The 20,697-nt window shown below is 38.6% G+C and overlaps 1 protein-coding gene across 3 annotated transcripts in view; it reads right to left on the bottom strand.

The window, feature by feature from the left end:
* Nucleotides 1-768: 768 nt before the first annotated feature.
* slco1c1 (solute carrier organic anion transporter family, member 1C1) overlaps nt 769-20,697 on the bottom strand; it is a 44,571-nt gene continuing 24,642 nt past the window's right edge. For all 3 annotated transcript variants that reach the window (XM_083528410.1, XM_083528409.1, XM_083528411.1), the window contains 8 exons: nt 17,515-17,760; nt 17,253-17,417; nt 10,481-10,676; nt 9,250-9,415; nt 8,506-8,675; nt 4,245-4,309; nt 3,976-4,093; nt 769-1,758 (listed from right to left, as the gene is read on the bottom strand). In XM_083528410.1, the coding sequence (XP_083384536.1) occupies nt 1,533-1,758; nt 3,976-4,093; nt 4,245-4,309; nt 8,506-8,675; nt 9,250-9,415; nt 10,481-10,676; nt 17,253-17,417; nt 17,515-17,760 (1,352 nt within the window). In that variant the 3' untranslated portion in view covers nt 769-1,532. The remainder of the gene's footprint in view (nt 1,759-3,975; nt 4,094-4,244; nt 4,310-8,505; nt 8,676-9,249; nt 9,416-10,480; nt 10,677-17,252; nt 17,418-17,514; nt 17,761-20,697) is intronic.

Raw genomic sequence — 20,697 nt, 5'->3', positions numbered from 1 at the left:
GTAGTGCTTCTTTGTTCCAGTGAAGGAAAAGGTTTTACAATGACATTCTATACAACTGTGTGCAAAGTTGTGGAAACAGCTTGGGGAAGATCATCATTTTGATCAACTAGTGCATCTGTGAAATAATACATATATTACATTTTTAAGCTTGTTTAATATATTTGTTTATTATTTTATTAAAGTTTGCAGCTAAATTTGCAATTAAAGTAATTCTGCACTCCATCTGTATCCTTGGATTCTCTGGCAGGCACCAACAACCTTTCAGCCACAGTGTCCAACTGAGGACGTCAACATGGTCGTTTCTAACTCAATGTTCCTGTCCAAAATCTATATGAAATAAGTCCCTTCAGAGCTGTGGTTTCTTTCCTTCAGCTTCTCACTAACTGAAGCTTCTGACAGCTACAAGCAACCTTTCCAGGTAAATATCCTCTATGATGTGTTGATCAGTTGAAACAGTCTGCCCCTGTCTTTACGCAAGTGTAAAAAACATTTGACTGAAGATACACTCACAACATTTCACACTTCTATGACGTGACACTCGTGAGTGGTGTCCAATCTGCCAAATAGGTAGTTATACCTATACTTCCTGCTGTCACTATTTATTCTATTATCTGTATGTTTTTTTTCTATCAGCTGAAACTCACTGCAGTAGTCTGATATACTTTTATACCTGTTTAATATAAAGGATTTTGAGAAGTATCATACTTGTGTGAATTATCATTTGAAAATACATTAAAAAAGAACAATGTTCTTCATACACCGAAAAATGAATTAAAACCATTTAATATATGACCAACAAACAAACACTTGGTGTGACAAAGTGTGTTAAACTCTGCCCTGTCAATTCGTATCACATGAATTTGATGAAGAAATTGATGAAGAAACTCTAATTATAGTGATGTTGCAGCATCTAGTTTGACATAAACAGCTTTAAAATAAATATAAAATCAATAAATAAACTGTCCAGCTTGCAGTAGTGCTGCTTATATATCTGGGTTACCGCCTATTTATGCAGCAGGTATCCGAAAAGATTTTGTATGCTGAAAGTCTAGTGTGACCATGGCTTAGGATGCTTATTATATGTGATTGTGCACTGATGGTCAGATAATGGGTATGAGTGCATGATGCACAAATATTGTTATGTTAATCCCAGTGTCTCAGATATCTAAAGGTAAACTAATACTGAAACTGATACTTCTGATAACATTAAATGTCCACAGTGCTACAAATTATTGTCAAATAAAACCAAGAATGGCATTTAATTCACCATTCCGACAAGACACTCACATGGTGATATATTAAATTTAGTATTTACAAAAATACAGACAAAAATAAGACTTTTGCTTTCATGTTAAAAAGTAATCTTTACCACAATTTGCAACAACGAGATACTTAAAAAAAGGAATCTTTCCACAATTTGTTTATACCTACAAACATGTACATTCAGTGACTTTTTCCAATGTCAGAATAAAAATATTCTGTACTTCACATTGTTCAGCAGATTTGTTTATGCTTTACACATAAGAGTATCGTCACAAGCGTGTCTCTCTCTCAGGGTCATAATCTGAGGTGCGTGGAGACTGATCAAAGTTGCTTATTTCCTCTTTTCTCAGAGCTTGCAGTTCTGTGGCAGTGCTTCCATTAGAAAGTGTTCTGCTCTTTTGCTTCTTGACATGCCTCTGTAAGATCAGCAAACCCAGCACACAGAAGAAGAAGGAAGCTGTCCTGAGGCCCAGCGTTAGGCCCAGATATGCTACCCTGAAAACAATAAGCAGACTACATTCTAACCAAAATTCTCTGTGGAACACATACAGTGCCTTGCAAAGTACTTTTTCCCTTGAACTTTTCCACAATTTTAAATGTTAATAGACTGGGATTATATGCCATGACATAAAAAAAAGAAAATAAGTGAAATGAAGCTTAATGGCAGACATACACACAGAGCATATGCACCTATTTAGATTTTATAATGTGAACTGATCTACTTGAAGTTAAAATTCTAGCCACCATGCTAATCTACCATGCTAACAGCACAATACAGTTGGGGAAATAATTATTTAATCCCCTGCTGATTTTGTAAATTTGTTAAAAAAAAAAGCATGTGTTTTGTGTAAGAAATATATTTGTAAGAATTAAATGCCCAGGTTGTAACACTATAAAATGTGGAAAAGCACCGTACATAATTTGACTTGTGTGAATAGAACAAATGTGAGAAACATGGCAGGTATTTGACACTTTCATTAATTAATAAGAATTAACATTCTAATTACATTCAGATTATGCCCTGATTGGGATAACTGAATTTGTTTATATATATATATATATATATATATATATATATATATATATATATATATATATATATATATATATATATATATATATACAGTGAGGAAAATAAGTATTTGAACACCCTGCTATTTTGCAAGTTCTCCCACTTAGAAATCATGGAGGGGTCTGAAATGGTCATCGTAGGTGCATGTCCACTGTGAGAGACATAATCTAAAAACAAAAATCCAGAAATCACAATATATGATTTTTAAACTATTTATTTGTATGATACAGCTGCAAATAAGTATTTGAACACCTGTCTATCAGCTAGAATTCTGACCCTCAAAGACCTGTTAGTCTGCCTTTAAAATGTCCACCTCCACTACATTTATTATCCTAAATTAGATGCACCTGTTTGAGGTCGTTAGCTGCATAAAGACACCTGTCCACCCCATACAATCAGTAAGAATCCAACTACTAACATGGCCAAGACCAAAGAGCTGTACAAAGACACTAGAGACAAAATTGTACACCTCCACAAGGCTGGAAAGGGCTACGGGGAAATTGCCAAGCAGCTTGGTGAAAAAAGGTCCACTGTTGGAGCAATCATTAGAAAATGGCAGAAGCTAAACATGACTGTCAATCTCCCTCGGACTGGGGCTCCATGCAAGATCTCACCTCGTGGGGTCTCAATGATCCTAAGAAAGGTGAGAAATCAGCCCAGAACTACATGGGAGGAGCTGGTCAATGACCTGAAAAGAGGGACCACCGTTTCCAAGGTTACTGTTGGTAATACACTAAGACGTCATGGTTTAAAACCATGCATGGCACGGAAGGTTCCTCTGCTTAAACCAGCAGATGTCCAGGCACGTCTTAAGTTTGCCAATGACCATTTGGATGATCCAGAGGAGTCATGGGAGAAAGTCATGTGGTCAGATGAGACCAAAATAGAACTTTTGGGTCATAATTCCACTAAACGTGTTTGGAGGAAGTAGAATAAGAAGGATAACCAAGGAGTGGCTCTGTAAGAAGCATATCAAGGTTCTGGCGTGGCCTAGCCAGTCTCCAGACCTAAACCCAATAGAGAATCTTTGGAGGGAGCTCAAACTCCGTGTTTCTCAGCGACAGGCAAGAAACCTGACTGATCTAGAAAAGATCTGTGTGGAGGAGTGGGCCAAAATCCCTCCTGCAGTGTGTGCAAACCTGGTGAAAAACTACAGGAAACGTTTGACCTCTGTAATTGCTAACAAAGGCTACTCTACCAAATATTAACATTGACTTTCTCAGGTGTTCAAATACTTATTTGCAGCTGTATTGTAGAAATAAATAGTTAAAAAATCATACATAGTGTTTTCTGGATTTTTTTTTTTTAGATTATGTCTCTCACAGTGGACATGCACCTACGATGACAATTTCAGACCCCTTCATGATTTCTAAGGGGGGGGAACTTGCAAAATAGCAGGGTGTTCAAATACTTATTTTCCTCACTGTGTATATATATATATATATATATATATATATATATATATATATATATATATATATATATATATATATATATATATATATATATATATATAAATCAAACTGAAGTTGTTTTTGGTATCTATGGGTTATTGTAGTCTAAAACATAAAGCAGCTAATAATACAGAACATACTAATCAGTTACTGATGGCAGTTCGCATATTGATGCGAAACTATTACCTGTAGGCAGTAGTGTTGTAGATTCTACATGCTCCTTTTCCTCCACACTTCTTATGGCCCCATTTCAGACATGTGGTGTCAATGATTGCTCCATAGTATATTGGAGCTGGGATGCCAGCTGTTAAATGGCAATTTTGATGCCGATTTGCATTAGCCAAATTAAATAATTTATTAAAACTACATAATCAAGTTTGTAAATAAAGAAGTACTTACTTCACCAAAATACCACAATTTTTACATTTAGTAAAGCAATAAAGAAAACCATGTACCTAGAGTGCGTGTTGTCAGTGTGTGAAATCCTAAAGCAAGGGACTTCAGCTCTTGCTTGATACATCTGTAGTACAAAGAAATATTAAATATAATTATTTAATTAATAAAAACACACAAAAAAACACAATTGGGCACAAAGCCATTGCAAAACTCCCCTCACACACTCTAACACATTTAAGGGCAATGTGTCATTTGCATCCAAGTATTTAATATATACAGAACCTTACAAAAGTGAGTATACCCCTCACATTTTAAATTATGAAGCAATCATTGACACCACATTGCATCTTCTTAAGGGACAATACTATAGAAATGAAGTTGGGTATAGTTTAAATGTAGCCAATGTGCAGCTTGTATAGAACTATAGATTTAATGTCCTTTGTAAAATAACTCAACATACAGCCATTATTGTCAAATAGCTGGCAACAAAACTGAGTAAAAAGTTCACCTTTCTACATCTTACATCCTACAGCCAACAACAAGAGCCAAGACAACACAGGAGGAATAACTCTGGTTTAGGAATAACTCTGTAAATAAGCCAGGGCCCTCGCTTGAACACCATTAAACATCTCGGGAGAGACCTGAAAATGGATGTACACTGACAGTCCCCATCCAACCTGACCAAGTTTAAGAGGATTTGCAAAAAAGAATGTCAGAAAATCCCTAAATACAGGTGTTCAAAGCTTGTTGCGTCATACCCAGAAAGACTTGATGGGGAAATTGCTGCCAAAGGTGCTTTAACTCAGTACTGAGTAAAGGGTCTGAATACTTGTGATATTGTGCACATGTGATATTTCAGTTTTTTTATTTTTTTATTTAGAGACATTTCAAGACTTCTGTTTTTACTTTGTCATTATGGGGTACTGAATGTAGATTAATGAGGAGAAAAATTAATATGAATGATTGTGGTTTTAGACTGCAATATAACAACGCTGAAAAAAGTTAAAGGGGTTTGAATACTTTCTGAAAGCACCATGTATAAAATGACACATTTCCTCTACATGTGATGTAACATTAGGGTGTGAAGGGAGTTATGCAATGGTTATGTGCTTAGGTTTGGATTTATTCTTACTCTGCTGATGGTAAATTGCTTATTGAAAGTAAGTGAACGATTTTGTAGTTTCAGACTGCAATATAACAAACTGAAAAAAGTTAAGGGATCTAAATACTTTCTGAATGCATTGTTTGTGTGTGTGTGTGTGTATATATATACAGTGAGGAAAATAAGTATTTGAACACCCTGCTATTTTGCAAGTTCTCCCACTTAGAAATCATGGAGGGGTTTGAAATTGTCATCGTAGGTGCATTTCCACTGTGAGAGACATAATAAAAAAAAAAGAATCCAGAAATCACAATGTATGATTTTTTAACTATTTATTTGTATGATACAGCTGCAAATAAGTATTTGAACACCTGAGAAAGTCAATGTTAATATTTGGTACAGTAGCCTTTATTTGCAATTACAGAGGTCAAACGTTTCCTGTAGTTTTTCACCAGGTTTGCACACACTGCAGGAGGGATTTTGGCCCACTCCTCCACACAGATCTTCTCTAGATCAGTCAGGTTTCTGGCCTGTCGCTGAGAAACACAGAGTTTGAGCTCCCTCCAAAGATTCTCTATTGGGTTTAGGTCTGGAGACTGGCTAGGCCATGCCAGAACCTTGATTTGCTTCTTACAGAGCCACTCCTTGGTTATCCTGGCTGTGTGCTTCGGGTCATTGTCATGTTGGAAGACCCAGCCTCGACCCATCTTCAATGCTCTAACTGAGGGAAGGAGGTTGTTCCCCAAAATTTCGCAATACATGGCCCCGGTCATCCTCTCCTTAATACAGTGCAGTCGCCCTTTCCTATGTGCAGAAAAACACCCCCAAAGCATGATGCTTTACAGTAGGGATGTTGTTCTTGGGATGGTACTCATCATTCTTCTTCCTCCAAACACGTTTAGTGGAATTATGACCCAAAAGTTCTATTTTGGTCTCATCTGACCACATGACTTTCTCCTATGACTCCTCTGGATCATCCAAATGGTCATTGGCAAACTTAAGACGTGCCTGGACATGTGCTGGTTTAAGCAGGGGAACCTTCCGTGCCATGCATGATTTCAAACCATGACGTCTTAGTGTATTCCCAACAATAACCTTGGAAACCTTGGTTTATGACCTCTAGAATAGACTACTGTAATGCATTACTAGGTGGATGTCCTGCATCATTAATAAACAAGCTTTAGTTAGTTCAGAATGCCGCAGCAAGAGTTCTTACTAGGTCAAGAAAATACGATCATATAACCCCAATCTTATCGTCCCTACATTGGCTTCCTATTAAGTTTCTAATAGACTACAAACTACTGCTACTCACTTATAAAGCACTAAATGGTTTGGCTCCCATGTATCTATCCAGTCTTTTAACACGCTACAATCCGTCATGCTCCCTGAGATCTCAAAACTCTGGGCTTCTAGTAGTTCCTAGAATAGCAAAGTCCACTAAAGGCGGTAGAGCATTTTCACATTTAGCTCCTAAACTCTGGAATAGTCTTCCTGACAGTGTTCGGGGTTCAGATACACTCTCCCAGTTTAAGTGTAGATTAAAAACATATCTTTTTAGCAAAGCCTACACATAACACACATCACATCACAACCTTGTGCTCCAGAATATATGATTACATGCACATTATCAACTTGTGCTGTTAATATCATGAACAGCAGCTACGCTAATTCCTCTCCACTGCTTCTCTTTCTCTCCCCATCCCGAGGCATCCTGAGGTTTGGCCAGCTCCAGTCACGTCCCACCTCGTGAAGATTATGGACCTATGGATGATCATGGAGAAGTAGATGCCGAGTGTTTAAAGGCCCTGGCATGGAGAAGCTGATGCTGGATCTATGATGATCACAAATTGTTCTGTATTGTTGAAAGATTTATGACCAAACTCTTGATGTCACCCATATGAGGATGGGTTCCCCTTTGAGTCTGGTTCCTCTCAAGGTTTCTTCCTCATATCATCTAAGGGAGTTTTTCCTTGCCACTGTCGCCACGGCTGCTCATCAGGGACAAACGCACACCATTCACCTTCACTGTTGTTTTCTGTAAAGCTGCTTTGAGACAATGTCTGTTGTGAAAAGCGCTATACAAATAAACTTGACTTGACTTGACTTGACTTGAAACGGTGGTCCCAGCTCTTTTCAGGTTATTGACCAGCTCCTCCCATGTAGTTCTGGGGTGATTTCTCACCTTCCTTAGGATCATTGAGACCCCACCAGGTAAGATCTTGCATGGAGCCCCAGTCCGAGGGAGATTGACAGTCATGTTTAGCTTCTTCTATTTCCTAATGATTGCTCCAACAGGGGACCTTTTTTCACCAAGCTGCTTGGCAATTTCCCCGTAGCCCTTTCCAGCCTTGTGGAGGTGTACAATTTTGTCTCTAGTGTCTTTGGACAGTTCTTTGGTCTTGGCCATGTTAGTAGTTGGATTCTTACTGATTGTATGGGGTGGACAGGTGTCTTTATGCAGCTAACGACCTTAAACAGGTGCATCTAATTTAGGATAATAAATGTAGTGGAGGTGGACATTTTAAAGGCAGACTAACAGGTCTTTGAGGGTCAGAATTCTAGCTGATAGACAGGTGTTTAAATACTTATTTGCAGCTGTATCATACCAATAAATAGTTTAAAAATCATATATTGTGATTTCTGGATATTTTTTTTTTTTAGATTATGTCTCTCACAGTGGACATGCACCTACGATGACAATTTCAGACCCTTCCATGATTTCTAAGTGAAGAACTTGCAAAATAGCAGGGTGTTCAAATACTTAATTTCCTCACTGTATATATATATATATATATATTCTCCCTTACGAGAAAAATAAACCAAGGGCCGTGACATCGGAGCGACGTGGGGCCGCCTTCCCGTGGGCTCACCACCTGCAAGAGGGACCGTGAGGGACCGGTGCTGAGAGGATTGGGCAGCAGTCGAAGGCGGGGGCCTTGACAGCCCGATCCCTCGACACGGAGAAGTGTCTGGGGAATCTGCTTAGACTGCTGCCCCCGTGACCCGAATTACGGATAAGCGGGAGAAGATGAAATGAAACAATATATATATATATATATATATATATATATATATATATATATATATATATATATATATATATTACTGCCTTTTTCTGACTATTTTGAATTAAGCTGTTTGTTGTTTTGAGAGATTTAATGTATTCATAGAATAATTATTAATTATATGATAAATCATAAATCAGAACTTTAATTTACCTGATTAATAGCATGTATCCTGGTGTTCCACCCATAGAGATGATAAAGGAAGTAATAACAGACAAAGCCAAGAAATAGGGGAATACTTGTTGGCAGCTCTCCCTGTGTCTGCACTGCCCCACACTGGCAGTAAGATTTCCCCCTGCCACACAGCTGCACTGCTCATATGTCTGGACACATAATTAGTGTAATAAAACTTTAGTATTGTATATGAAACAGGTTTTACAATTATATTACAGAACCATATATCTTCCTGGGATGACTAAAAACAGAAATGTATCATAGCTATAGTGCATGCAGCCCATTACTTTCAAACGTTTTAATAGTATTTGGAACTATAGATATCCTAAACCATGTTGAGTGAAAGAGGTAGTAATATAGGATACCTTGCATTTTATAATCAAACATAGACCTACAATGAAAGAAACCATTCAAATAATGTGTTCCTTTTAAGAAATGTAAAAAATGTGTTGCCTTGCTTGGAATCAATGGAAAAATTAAATATTTTCAGTTCAGATTTAGTAGTCAGTTTACACTGATTTTATTCATGCATTATATTTTGTGTTGTGTGAGAGAATTAAGCTGTTTTGAAATTCTATTATCACAATGTTATTACAGTAGAATATTATAAAGATACAGACAGGATTATTTTGCATTTCTCTAAATAATACTTTAAAAACTGTAATTTTACATTCATGCAAGAGGGAAGTGGTGATTTGATTTATTTCAACAAACCCTGCTTACCATGTCTATGCCAGAGCCACGTGACATCCGGCACCCAGCAAGACACGCAGAGACATATGTGAGACCGTTATCACCACACACTGGGTCCCATTTAGTTTCAGAGCACAAACAGTCTGCATTACAGCTCACAAATAGTGAGCGCTCCTCAATGGAGACATTTTCTATCCTGTTCAGCAAATACACATAAACAATAATAGTTTATTATCTTAAATACACTGCATCTGGTAGCACTTTGTCCAAGCCTGGATTGTTTTTGGTTGTGCTTTGTTCAGTGTATTTTTGCAATTATCCCTCAGCACATTTTATACAATGGGTTTAAAGGAACAACTGAAGGAAACTAAATAAATATGACCACACATTCTTCCAGCAATTGAATACTGTTATTAAACTTACAACAATGATTAGTAAAACTGTGTGTAACCTTGTAAGGAGACAAATTATCAGCTACACTGTATGTGTAGCTGCCAACTATTTCAAATATGTTAAGTTAACAAGAAAAAAAACCATAGATTGTCTAAGAAAGTCTTTTGTCCAAAGATGAGACACTTTCCAGAAATACTAAATAAAGTCTTCTAACACAATGCACACACCAACATTTATACACTGTTCTTTGGTAAACAAGTTCTTGTTTACTGTCTGGTGCAAATATTATTACTTATGTTTCAGCCAGAATCTAAATTATAGCTACGGTCTGATAAAAAAAAACATGTTCTATATTTGATTCAGCCCCTTTGGGGTATTGTATTATATATTGCACCTATGCACTCCCATAAAGGTTAATTGTATATTTTTATATCTACTGTATACATTTCTATTGGATTTATTTATATATAATGCAATTTGCACTTCTGGTTAGATGCTAACTGCATTTCATTGGCCCTGTACTTGTACTCTGCACAATGACAATAATGTTGAATCGATTAAAATAAAATAAAATCTAATCTAATCTAATCTAATAGAATATAATAGAATTACTAAATAAATTTTGGAATAGTTAATATACAATATAACAGATGGAGCTATTCGGTCTGTTCTGCTAACACAGGGAAACAATTATGCATAATATACATTAAATACACATTAATTACTGAATATTCTACTGAAACATGTTTAAGCATATTGTGATGTGAATAATTATGTATTGGGCTGTAAACACAGTGAACCATGTGACATATACAGCTATGACTTTGTGCTAGCTTGGCTAAGTGTTTTTTAAGAAATAATTACATACCCATCATATGACACAGTAATACCAGCCACTTTGGCATTCTCACAACCTAAAGCAAAGAAGAAAAGAGAGAGGAAGTAGCCCAGTAGAGATGTTCCCAGTGCAAACTTGGCGGCTCCCATGATGCCCAGCTTGAACTTCTTCATAAGCAATCCCCCTGAAAACATTCCTAAGGCAACAGCTGGGATGTTGATCATTCCTAAAAGCCAAACCATCATTATGTAAGTTTAGTTCAAAGCACTAGTTCCCAATTACCAAAGGTATGTACATATGGCCCATAAGCATGATCAGGGTCAACAATATACTGCAGTGTAATGATAAAAAATGAGGATAGTAATCTATCAATACTAACTGATATACAAGTATTATAATTTTACATTAGTTTTTTTTATATAGAGCATAGTTTTATACTCAATTTCTCCTAACTACATGTAGTTTTTTTTTAGTAATTATTGTATTTTATGATTTGATTACAGTGATTTCCTACATTTCCTGTTCCCCACAATGTCATTGGACATTTATTATTACTGCAGGACATTTATCCTTTAGTCTGTCCAGCTTTTTCATTGCTATCTCAGTTCTCTGGAACAAACCTACAGAGTTCTTAAACTTCCAAAGTAACACAGCTTGTCCAGATATATAATCATGATGACATTATTTAGATAATTAGATGAGCCAAGCTGTTGGTTCATTCTGCGCTGCATTCATTAATTTTTTTCAGTAATTCAGACTTTTGTTGTTGCCGCTTCTCCACTACTACTTTTTAAGACATGCGTGAATCTGAAAGACAGTAACTGTAAAAATAAGCTCTTGCCCTCTTGCAATGGAGCAGCACACTTTTAAGAATGCAGCATTGACAAATGTACCAGCACAAATTTTTCGGACTATAAGCCGCTACCTTTTTTCCCACGTTTTGAACCCCGTGGCTTAAACAACGAAGCGGCTAATTTATGAATTTTTCCTGGGTTTTTCCCAGTTTCACAAACTTCAAGCCAAAAAACTGAACCCCATAACATTAGACCAATGAAATTTCCGAACGGAAACAAAAAAACGCACCTCACCTGTTCTGAGCTGCACGGCTTTGGGAGAAAAAACTTCCATTGAATGATTTTTAAACGAACAACAATGCCAAAAGATAAACTCCCGAGATTGTTGTGAAAGGAAGGAGGAAGACAGTGAACAATGACTTGGTCGGCTACTGTTTAGATACAAGCCGTTGTAACGCGTTGAGTCTGGGTGAAGGGATAGTTTGCTAACTCAGTTGCAACAGAAATCATATAAGTACAGACAGGTTTCCAAAACTCGTGCTTTTTTATTTTTCTTGGCAACAGCGTTATGGGTTATTTAAAGAAACTTAGAAATGAGCATCAGAAAATAATAAGGACATAATCCTCAGTCTTACACACACGCAGTAATAACGGAAGAATGCAGTGCCAGGCTATTCCAAAAATACCGCTATGCTCCTAAAGGAAGCGCAACATATTTCACCCGTTACACCATGTGTAACGTGTCTTTCGTTAAAGCCTGTGTAAAGTACATTAGTGTAGACACCTGCGGCTTATAGACAGGTGCGGCTTATTTATGTTAAAAATAAAAATATTTGTAAAATTCAGTGGGTGCGGCTTATAAATGGGTGCGCTTTATAGTCCGGAAATTACGGTATACAGTTTTTTCCTACATCTTTGAACATTTTTTTGTTTTTCAATATAATTATTAACTAACATGACTAACATTCAACACTTCGATCCATAGAGAGCAGTCGTTTACTTACAGCTCAGCTATTGGAAGAGTTTTCTGATATTACCCCTAAACAACAGTGTTCCAGAGGACACCAGAAATATATTAATAATAATAATAATAATAATAATAATAATAATAATAATAATAATAATAATTATAATAATAATAATATAACAGACAAACGATATTCCACACTGCTTTATACCATGACAAAAAAAAACTGCCCAATTATAAGTAGTAACATTATAGCTCAAAAGTGCTAAAATAGTGCAATACAGTGCACTGATTAAATTGGCCAGTTTCTTTGTCATTCATTCTCAGTTATTCATCAAAATGAGCGTCAACAGAGACAATCAGAAAGAAGGCAGAATGAATATAACTATCAGGAAAGACTGGCTTGGATCAAGGCCCTATAATATAACAGCATGACTTTTTGCTAAGCTGCATCTGAACAAAACCTGAGGGAGGCGCATTTGAGATGGTTTGGACATGTGCAGAGGAAGGACATGAGGTATATTGGTAGAAAAATGCTGAGGATGGAGCCACCAGGAAGGAGGAAAAGAGGAAGGCCAAAGAGTAGGTTTATGGATGTGGTGAGAAAAGACATGCAGATAGTTAAAAGAGGCAGATTAGAGTAGAGTAGAATAGAGTAGAGTAGAGAGTAGAGTAGAGTACAGGTGGGTATGGAGACGGCTCATCCGCTGTAGCGACCCGTAATGTGAGCAGCCGAAAGAAGAAGTATCAGATGTAGATTGATTATGTGACACTGTTGAAGTGCACACTGCAAATTACATGATACCACTGAGTAGTGATTTAGGAAACATTGTCTAGTTTTCTCCATATGCAACAAGCAAAAGTTATATCAAGAATAAACAATTATAATCAATTTTTAATCACAATCCCAAGTTAAAGTTCATCTAGATAAATTTGGTGCAAAATACAAGTAGTAAAAGTCAAATGCAACATTCATGTTATCCACCCTTTCCTCTGCTGTGAACAGGCCTCCCCCTGAGCAGATCTTTGTGTTAGGACACCACTTTTAAAGAGCTTCAATGTCTGATCAATGTCTTTTTTAATGTTTTAAATTATTTATTTTAGAACAACACCTCAATTCCGTGCTCAGGGCCTACAGATTCAGAATCTTTCAGATTCATTTATTAAAGTACCATTAATCCATGTTAAATAACCAATGTAACTCAGTATTACAGTTTTTCTCAGCTACTTTGGAGCGCTTCTCGAATCATCCTTAATATTTGCAAACCAGTAAGTGCATTTCTCAAAATAATGTGTACAAACAGCCCAATACATTGGATTTCTTGCAAAAACCTGTACTTTTCTTAAAATCCTTAGTTCATCTCTCAAAAGTATTTGTGTCAATAAACATCTCATTCTCATCAGAATTAAAAGTCCCTTTGTCATTGTTCACATACAATGTCATCAAAATGTTTTGTCATGTTGTCAGTATGACAGCAAACAGTTTCAGTATTTCATGATATAAACTATGGTTTGGATTACAGCAATTGAAAATACACAAAATTTTAATTCCTTCTGTTTGGCATCTATGAATTTCAGCAGCACAATTATTTTTTTGATTGCATATTTGATTTATATTGATTGCAAGAGACTGGACAGAATTAATACTTTTACTGTACAGTACAAGTGCTTTTTAATTTCTTGGTTGTTCATACATTTTTTTAATTGTTTGTTTACATTGTTTAGAATGTTTTGTATACACTTTCCAATTGAAGGTTCATGAGATTCACCTTTGACCCATTTTAGAGAACTAGTTGATCATTGGTCGATCTGATTCTGTACACTCCCCTTCATTAGTGACATTCAAGATTCATCTGCACAATTCATCAATTCAAGAAACATTTACCAAAAATAAGTTTAATAAAAATTTAAGGTTGACAGACTATGACAATTGGTTTAACCATTTTGCATTCAATGACATACAAAATGAATAAATGTTTTGGGGGTTAGAACTATTTAGGTAAAACTAGTATAAAATATTTTGACCAACATGCCATAAACAACTGATAATGTAGGAAACAGCAGACAATTGTACAAAATCTATTAAAATGAATGTACAAAAGCATTTGCAATTTGTTAAAAGCAACACAAATTGTTTTTATGATGTACACAAGTGGCTACATGACATGGAGGTTGAAAAAGGAGTTTTGAGAATGTAATTTCTGATCTGACAAATGCTCCAAAGCAACTGAGAAAATCTGTAACATGAAAAAAATGAATAGTAATTTGTAAGTTTAATTTGATTTAATATGTTCATCAGCTTATATTCACTATATTCCTAAAAGTATTTGGACATGCAACCAATTAAACCTACATGCATTTTAAACATCCCATTATAGATTTAGATTTACAATATATTTAGCAACAAGAGCATGAGTATGAAAAGACAATGATGTCAGACAAAAAGGTGTTCAGGGGTTGAGATGAGGGTTGCAAGTTTGCCAGTAAACTACAGGAAAAGTTAACAACACGTCCAACAACACGTAGTGTTGCGGAAGCACTCTTCAGCATTATCTCCCGAGTTGGGATCCCGAAAGAGATCCTGACTGATCAAGGCACGACGTTTATGTCACGAACACTTCGCGAGCTGTACGAATTGTTGGGGATTAAATCGATCCGCACCAGTGTCTACCATCCACAAACTGACGGCCTGGTAGAGCGGTTTAATCGAACCCTGAAAAACATGATTCGGAAGTTCGTACACGGGGACACACGTAATTGGGATAAATGGCTCGAGCCCTTGTTGTTTGCAGTACGAAAGGTCCCGCAAGCCTCCACGGGGTTCTCCCCGTTTGAATTATTATACGGCCGTAAGCCGCGCGGAGTGCTGGATGTCCTCCGGGAAAATTGGGAGGAGGGGCCTTCAAACGCGAAAAATGAAATCCAGTACGTTCTGGATCTGAGAGCAAAACTCCACACACTGGGTCAACTAACATTGGAGAATTTGCTTCAGGCACAGGAACGGCAATCCCGGCTGTACGACAAGGGTGCGCGGCTTCGTCAGTTTTCACCGGGAGACAAAGTCCTCGTTCTGCTGCCTACGTCAAGCTCAAAATTACTCGCCAAGTGGCAAGGGCCTTTTGAGGTTACACGGCGGGTGGGGGATGTCGACTACGAGGTACGGCGCACGGATAGGGGCGGGGCGCTCCAGGTATACCACCTGAATCTCCTCAAATTATGGAGCGAGGTGGTGCCTGTGTCTCTAGCGACGGTGATGCCAGAGAGGGAGGAGTTGGGACCGGAGGTAAAAAACAAAGCCGCGGCAGAATCCGCCTCCATCCCCTGTGGAGACCACCTCTCGCCGTCGCAGAGAGCACAGGTCACGAGATTACAGCGCGAGTTTGCGGATGTGTTCTCGCCCCTGCCCGGGCGGACAAACCTTATAGAGCACCATATTGAGACATCTCCCGGTACTGTGGTGCGCAGTCGCCCGTACCGGCTGCCCGAACACAAAAAGGAGGTGGTTCGGGCGGAACTTCGGGCGATGCTTGACATGGGGGTGGTCGAGGAGTCTCACAGCGACTGGAGCAGCCCGGTGGTCTTGGTTCCCAAGAGCGACGGGTCGGTCCGGTTCTGTGTGGACTACTGAAAGGTCAACGCGGTGTCTAAATTCGACGCGTATCCGATGCCTCGCATCGATGAGCTCCTTGATCGGTTAGGCGCGGCTCGCTTTTATTCGACGCTGGACTTAACCAAGGGATATTGGCAGATCCCCTTGACGCCAATGTCCCGGGAAAAAACGGCCTTTTCCACTCCGTTCGGTTTGCACCAATTCGTCACCCTTCCGTTCGGTTTGTTCGGGGCTCCGGCGACGTTCCAACGTCTGATGGACCGGATTCTCCGGCCGCATCACAGGTACGCCGCTGCCTATTTAGATGACATTGTGATTTATAGCAATGATTGGCAGCGGCATTTACAGCATCTCAGGGCGGTCCTGCGGACCTTGAGACGGGCCGGGCTCACGGCAAACCCCAAGAAGTGTGCGATTGGGCGGGTGGAAGTACGGTATCTGGGTTTCCACTTGGGTCATGGGCAGGTGCGTCCCCAAATTGATAAGACGGCAGCGATTGCGACCTGTCCGAGACCCAAGACCAAAAAGGAGGTGAGACGGTTCCTGGGGCTGGCGGGTTATTATAGGAGATTTATCCCTAGGTTTTCGGACATCGCCAGCCTGCTGACCGATCTCACTAAAAAGGGAGCGCCAGATCCGGTCCAGTGGTCGGAGCCGTGCCAACAGGCTTTTACGCGAGTGCCTGGCCATAAAATGGGCGGTCCTCACCCTCCGATACTACCTGTTGGGACGGGCCTTCACCCTCTGTTCGGACCACGCCCCGCTGCAGTGGCTCCATCGCATGAAGGATGCCAACGCTCGGATCACGCGGTGGTATCTGGCGCTTCAGCCGTTCAAGTTCGAGGTGGTCCACAGACCGGGGACGCAGTTGGTCGTGGCCGACTTCCTCTCACGTCAGGGGGGGGAGTCGGTGGCGGCCGGACAGCTCCCCGGCCTGGATCGGGCGGTGGGGGTATGTGGCAGCGGGGGCGGGGCCGAACGCCGGTTCGTGAATGGGGGGCAGGGCCGAGAGAAGATAGGTATGGAATTGCCTCACCTGAAGTCTATCTAACCTCATGTGTTCTCTATTTCAGTGATCAAAGGAGGCATTTAAGGAGGAAGGTGTGTGTGTGTGGGAGGTGTGTGCGTACGGGTGCCAGAGACGCGCGGCGTGAGCACAGTACAGAAAGCAAAACTTTGTGTGAAAGAAAATAAAGACGGCTGAATAGCCTTTACCCCTGACCTGTTGTGGTGTTCCTCCTTTCCCACCGACAAGCTCTCCCACATGAGTGCATTTGCTTGATGTAATATTTATCATTTGAATCTAATCCTTCGAGTGCACTATTAGCTATATCCCTAAAGAAGGAATTGCCCATTTATGCCTTAAAGTATGAGGTACTTATTTAGCTACCTACCTTGTATATAAATATATTGGTTTTCGAAAAAACTTACCCATCAAAAAGTTGGCTTGGGATGCTGATTGGCCATAATGCTGCTCTATGTATTTTGGTTTATATGTAACCATGCCTATTAAAGAATTAAATTGGATAATCGTAATGCAGAGGTACAAAATGTAGACAGGGTTCCCCAGGAGTGATCTCAACGCTGGCAAAAAGTCTGCAAAACACAGTCAAATCTATTAGTCTCAAAACCTTTGGAATTGAAACCAATATGTTTGTTTTATGAAAAAGGTGGAGGCTTGAAGGATGACTACCTTTGGCCAATTCTACAAAACTGGTGGCCTCAGCTGCCAGGCATTTGTTGTGCACAACATGTGAGTCTTTGATAAAGTTGGTTTCCTTGTTGGAGCATTTGGACAACTGACCCTCTAAAACAGGGAGAGACTTGGGCATGAGCCATAAAGGCACAGCTGACAGCAGTGTGATGAGCCCTGCTATGAGGTAGCCCAGCCACCATGCACCCACCCAGCGAGCATCTCCTGGTGTGATTGTAATACCCTCTATAAAATATAACACATTTTCAACTGTTAATACAAGTATACATGTACACAGTTATGCACTCATGCATATAAGCAAATGCAAAGCAGGCGGACTAAAGTAATTGTTCAATTAATAACAATTATTTTTTTCAAATAGAAACTACTGATAACAAAAAAAAAAAATTACATTTAGGTTAAGGTTTGATATTTTCTAATTAATTAATTGTCACCAAAGGTAACTGATGTAAATGCAGGGAACGATTTAACTGAAAAACAGACGTAAAATTTTTTTTAAAAATATAAACGGTAGAGAAGATAAACCAAAGACATTCAACGTATAAAAAACATACAACCAAGGCAAAACGAGAAGAGCAAAAACACAGACAGTGAGAGAGCAAGAATTAAAACCAGAAAAGCAATAAACAAGAAGTCAGGTAAGTCAAGTATAAACACCACGAGAAAATTCGTCCCACTCTTCTGTACAACACTATAAAATTAATTTCAAACCTGGTTATTTCTTAATACATTGTACACATTGGTCTACATGGTAACTTTATTATTTATTTATCTGGATAATTTATTTATTTGATTATCTGGAAGACCCTCTGAAAATATTGGTTGTGTCAGTAGGGATTGATCAGAACAAAATATTAGTAAATCACAAAATCCTTACTGAATGCCTACACACAATGTCATGTTATATTCTTAATAATGTATATCTATATAATTACAGAGAAAAACTACCACCCTGGAATTAAAATCACACATGCCCTTTAAACAGACCACTCGAAAAATTCATATAAAAATTGGACCCCCCATCCCCCCCCCCCCCCCCCCCCCGCTGCGCTTTCTCCGCTGGCCCTCCACTGGCGCCCTCAGGGAAAGAGGTAAGTTAAAAAGGCCTAACAGACAGCAGGAAAATTACAGCAAATATAAAAAACATAAAATACTACAATCAGTGTTTACAAAGAATATAACATGCAGTGCCACAGGAAGTGACTAATGTGTTTCTAGCTCCATCTCGGGGAGTTTTTCCTTGCCACAGTCGCCACCGGCTTGCTCATCAGGGACAAACTTACTTATAAAGAACATATTCACTTTTAATCACCACATTATCTGTGTAAAGCTGCTTTGAGACAATGTTCATTGTTAAAAGCACTATGCAAATAAAAATAAATTGAATTGAAATGAATTGAATTAAATTAAGGTAAGTATGCCTCAAGGCTCTTCTTTGTTCTGGAACCGAGGTGGTAGAATGAACTTCCCCTAGATGTCCGAACAGCAGAGTCCCTGGCTATCTTCAAGCGACAGGTAAGTACCGTATTTTCCGGACTATAAGCAGATACTTTTTTCTCACTCGAACTTTCAAGAGGAAATGCGAATCATTCGTCCCGCTGAAAACAACCGGCATGAAAAAACGCACTTCACCTGTGTTCTGAGCTGCACGGCATTGGGAGAAAAGCTTCACCGATTGTGATTTTTAAATGCACGACGATGCCAAAAGATAAACTCCCAAAAGAAATTGTTGTGAAAGGAAGGAGGAAGACAGTGAACAATGACTTTCTTGGTAGGCTACTGTTTAGATAAAGCCTGTGTAAAGTTCATTAAAAAAATCTTTGTAAACTTTAGTGGGTGCGTCTTATATTTGGGTGCACTTAATAGTCCCGAAATTATGGTATGTAATCTAGCGTACCAGTGTAGACTGAATCATTAATAGAGACTCAAAGCACTTTTGTATGTCGCTTCGGACAAGGGCATCTGCTAAATGCTACAAATGTAAATGTGTGAAACTCAACAAGTAGAGCCTCCTGAGCTATAGAAAAGCTTCTACTACTGCTGGATCAATATATCTCTCACCCCTGAAAGAAGAAAACTAAAATAATCATGGATTAGTATGTAATACTGCAGCAATAATAACTAGGAATACAAGCAACACAGAAATATGCAAATCATAAATGTGTAGCAGCAATTATTTTTTCTAAACGAATTTAAAGCCAGACAATAACTAATTCATATAAAATTATTCCGACAGTGCAAATGCAGGACTGCGATCTTAATGACTTTAAGGCAAAAAAAAAAAGGAGACAAACATGCACAGGTTGGGCAATCAGCAGAGTTTATAGGACAAGACTAAAAACTAAATCATGAATCCAAACAAGTCAAAACCAGGGATCAAACAGAATATAAGAAGCATGGTATCTCAGCCACATTAGAACAAAGCTGAGCAATTACTTCAGATAGTTTGATTAAATGAGGTACCGTGTTTGTGTGTGCTCAAGTGTGTTCAGTCAGAAGCTAGGTGATTGCAAGCGTCTGAGTGAGAAGTCTGGGGATTGTTGACCCCCCCCTTTGTTTTACTTAACTTTGAGAGACCAAAATAATATTTTCAATTTCCTCATGAAAATCATCAGCTTGTGTACTAGATCGCTTACCTAAATGTTTTTTTAAGCAATTAATTAATTAACCAGGAACAATTGAACCTCTTTTAAGAATAATCTGTTTTTCAAAATTAATCCCCAGATCTTGATCCATGTCAGCTGTCTAACTATGGGTCAATATCAAATTCCACCTTTGTCTTTTAAAAAGCTTGTAGCACTTCAGTATCCTCATACATGCATTTTTATAACATTCATGAAATGAAATGGATTTAGAACTTATTGTAGCAAAGACAGCTCTGTTTAACGTGATAAGTAACCTACTACTGTTTACTGATCAGGGTCTCTCTCTCTCTCTCTCTCTCTCTCTCTCTCTCTCTCTCTCTCTCTCATTTTAGAGATACTAGTGTTTCTGATACTTCTTGCTCCTCAGACTTCCCTGATCTATTCTAAATCCTAATTCTGTTTGGAGATACAGCCTAACGATTTCTAAGATTCTTGTGGATGATACCACTCAGAACGTAACACCCATAAAGATAGCTTTCGAACAAATGCCAAAAAACTATTTTGCAGTCAAGCCTCA

This window comes from Silurus aristotelis (genome assembly GCF_946808225.1).
Source record: "Silurus aristotelis genome assembly, chromosome: 24".
Classification (NCBI taxonomy): domain Eukaryota; kingdom Metazoa; phylum Chordata; class Actinopteri; order Siluriformes; family Siluridae; genus Silurus; species Silurus aristotelis.
This window is presented reverse-complemented; position numbering and strand designations above follow the sequence as displayed.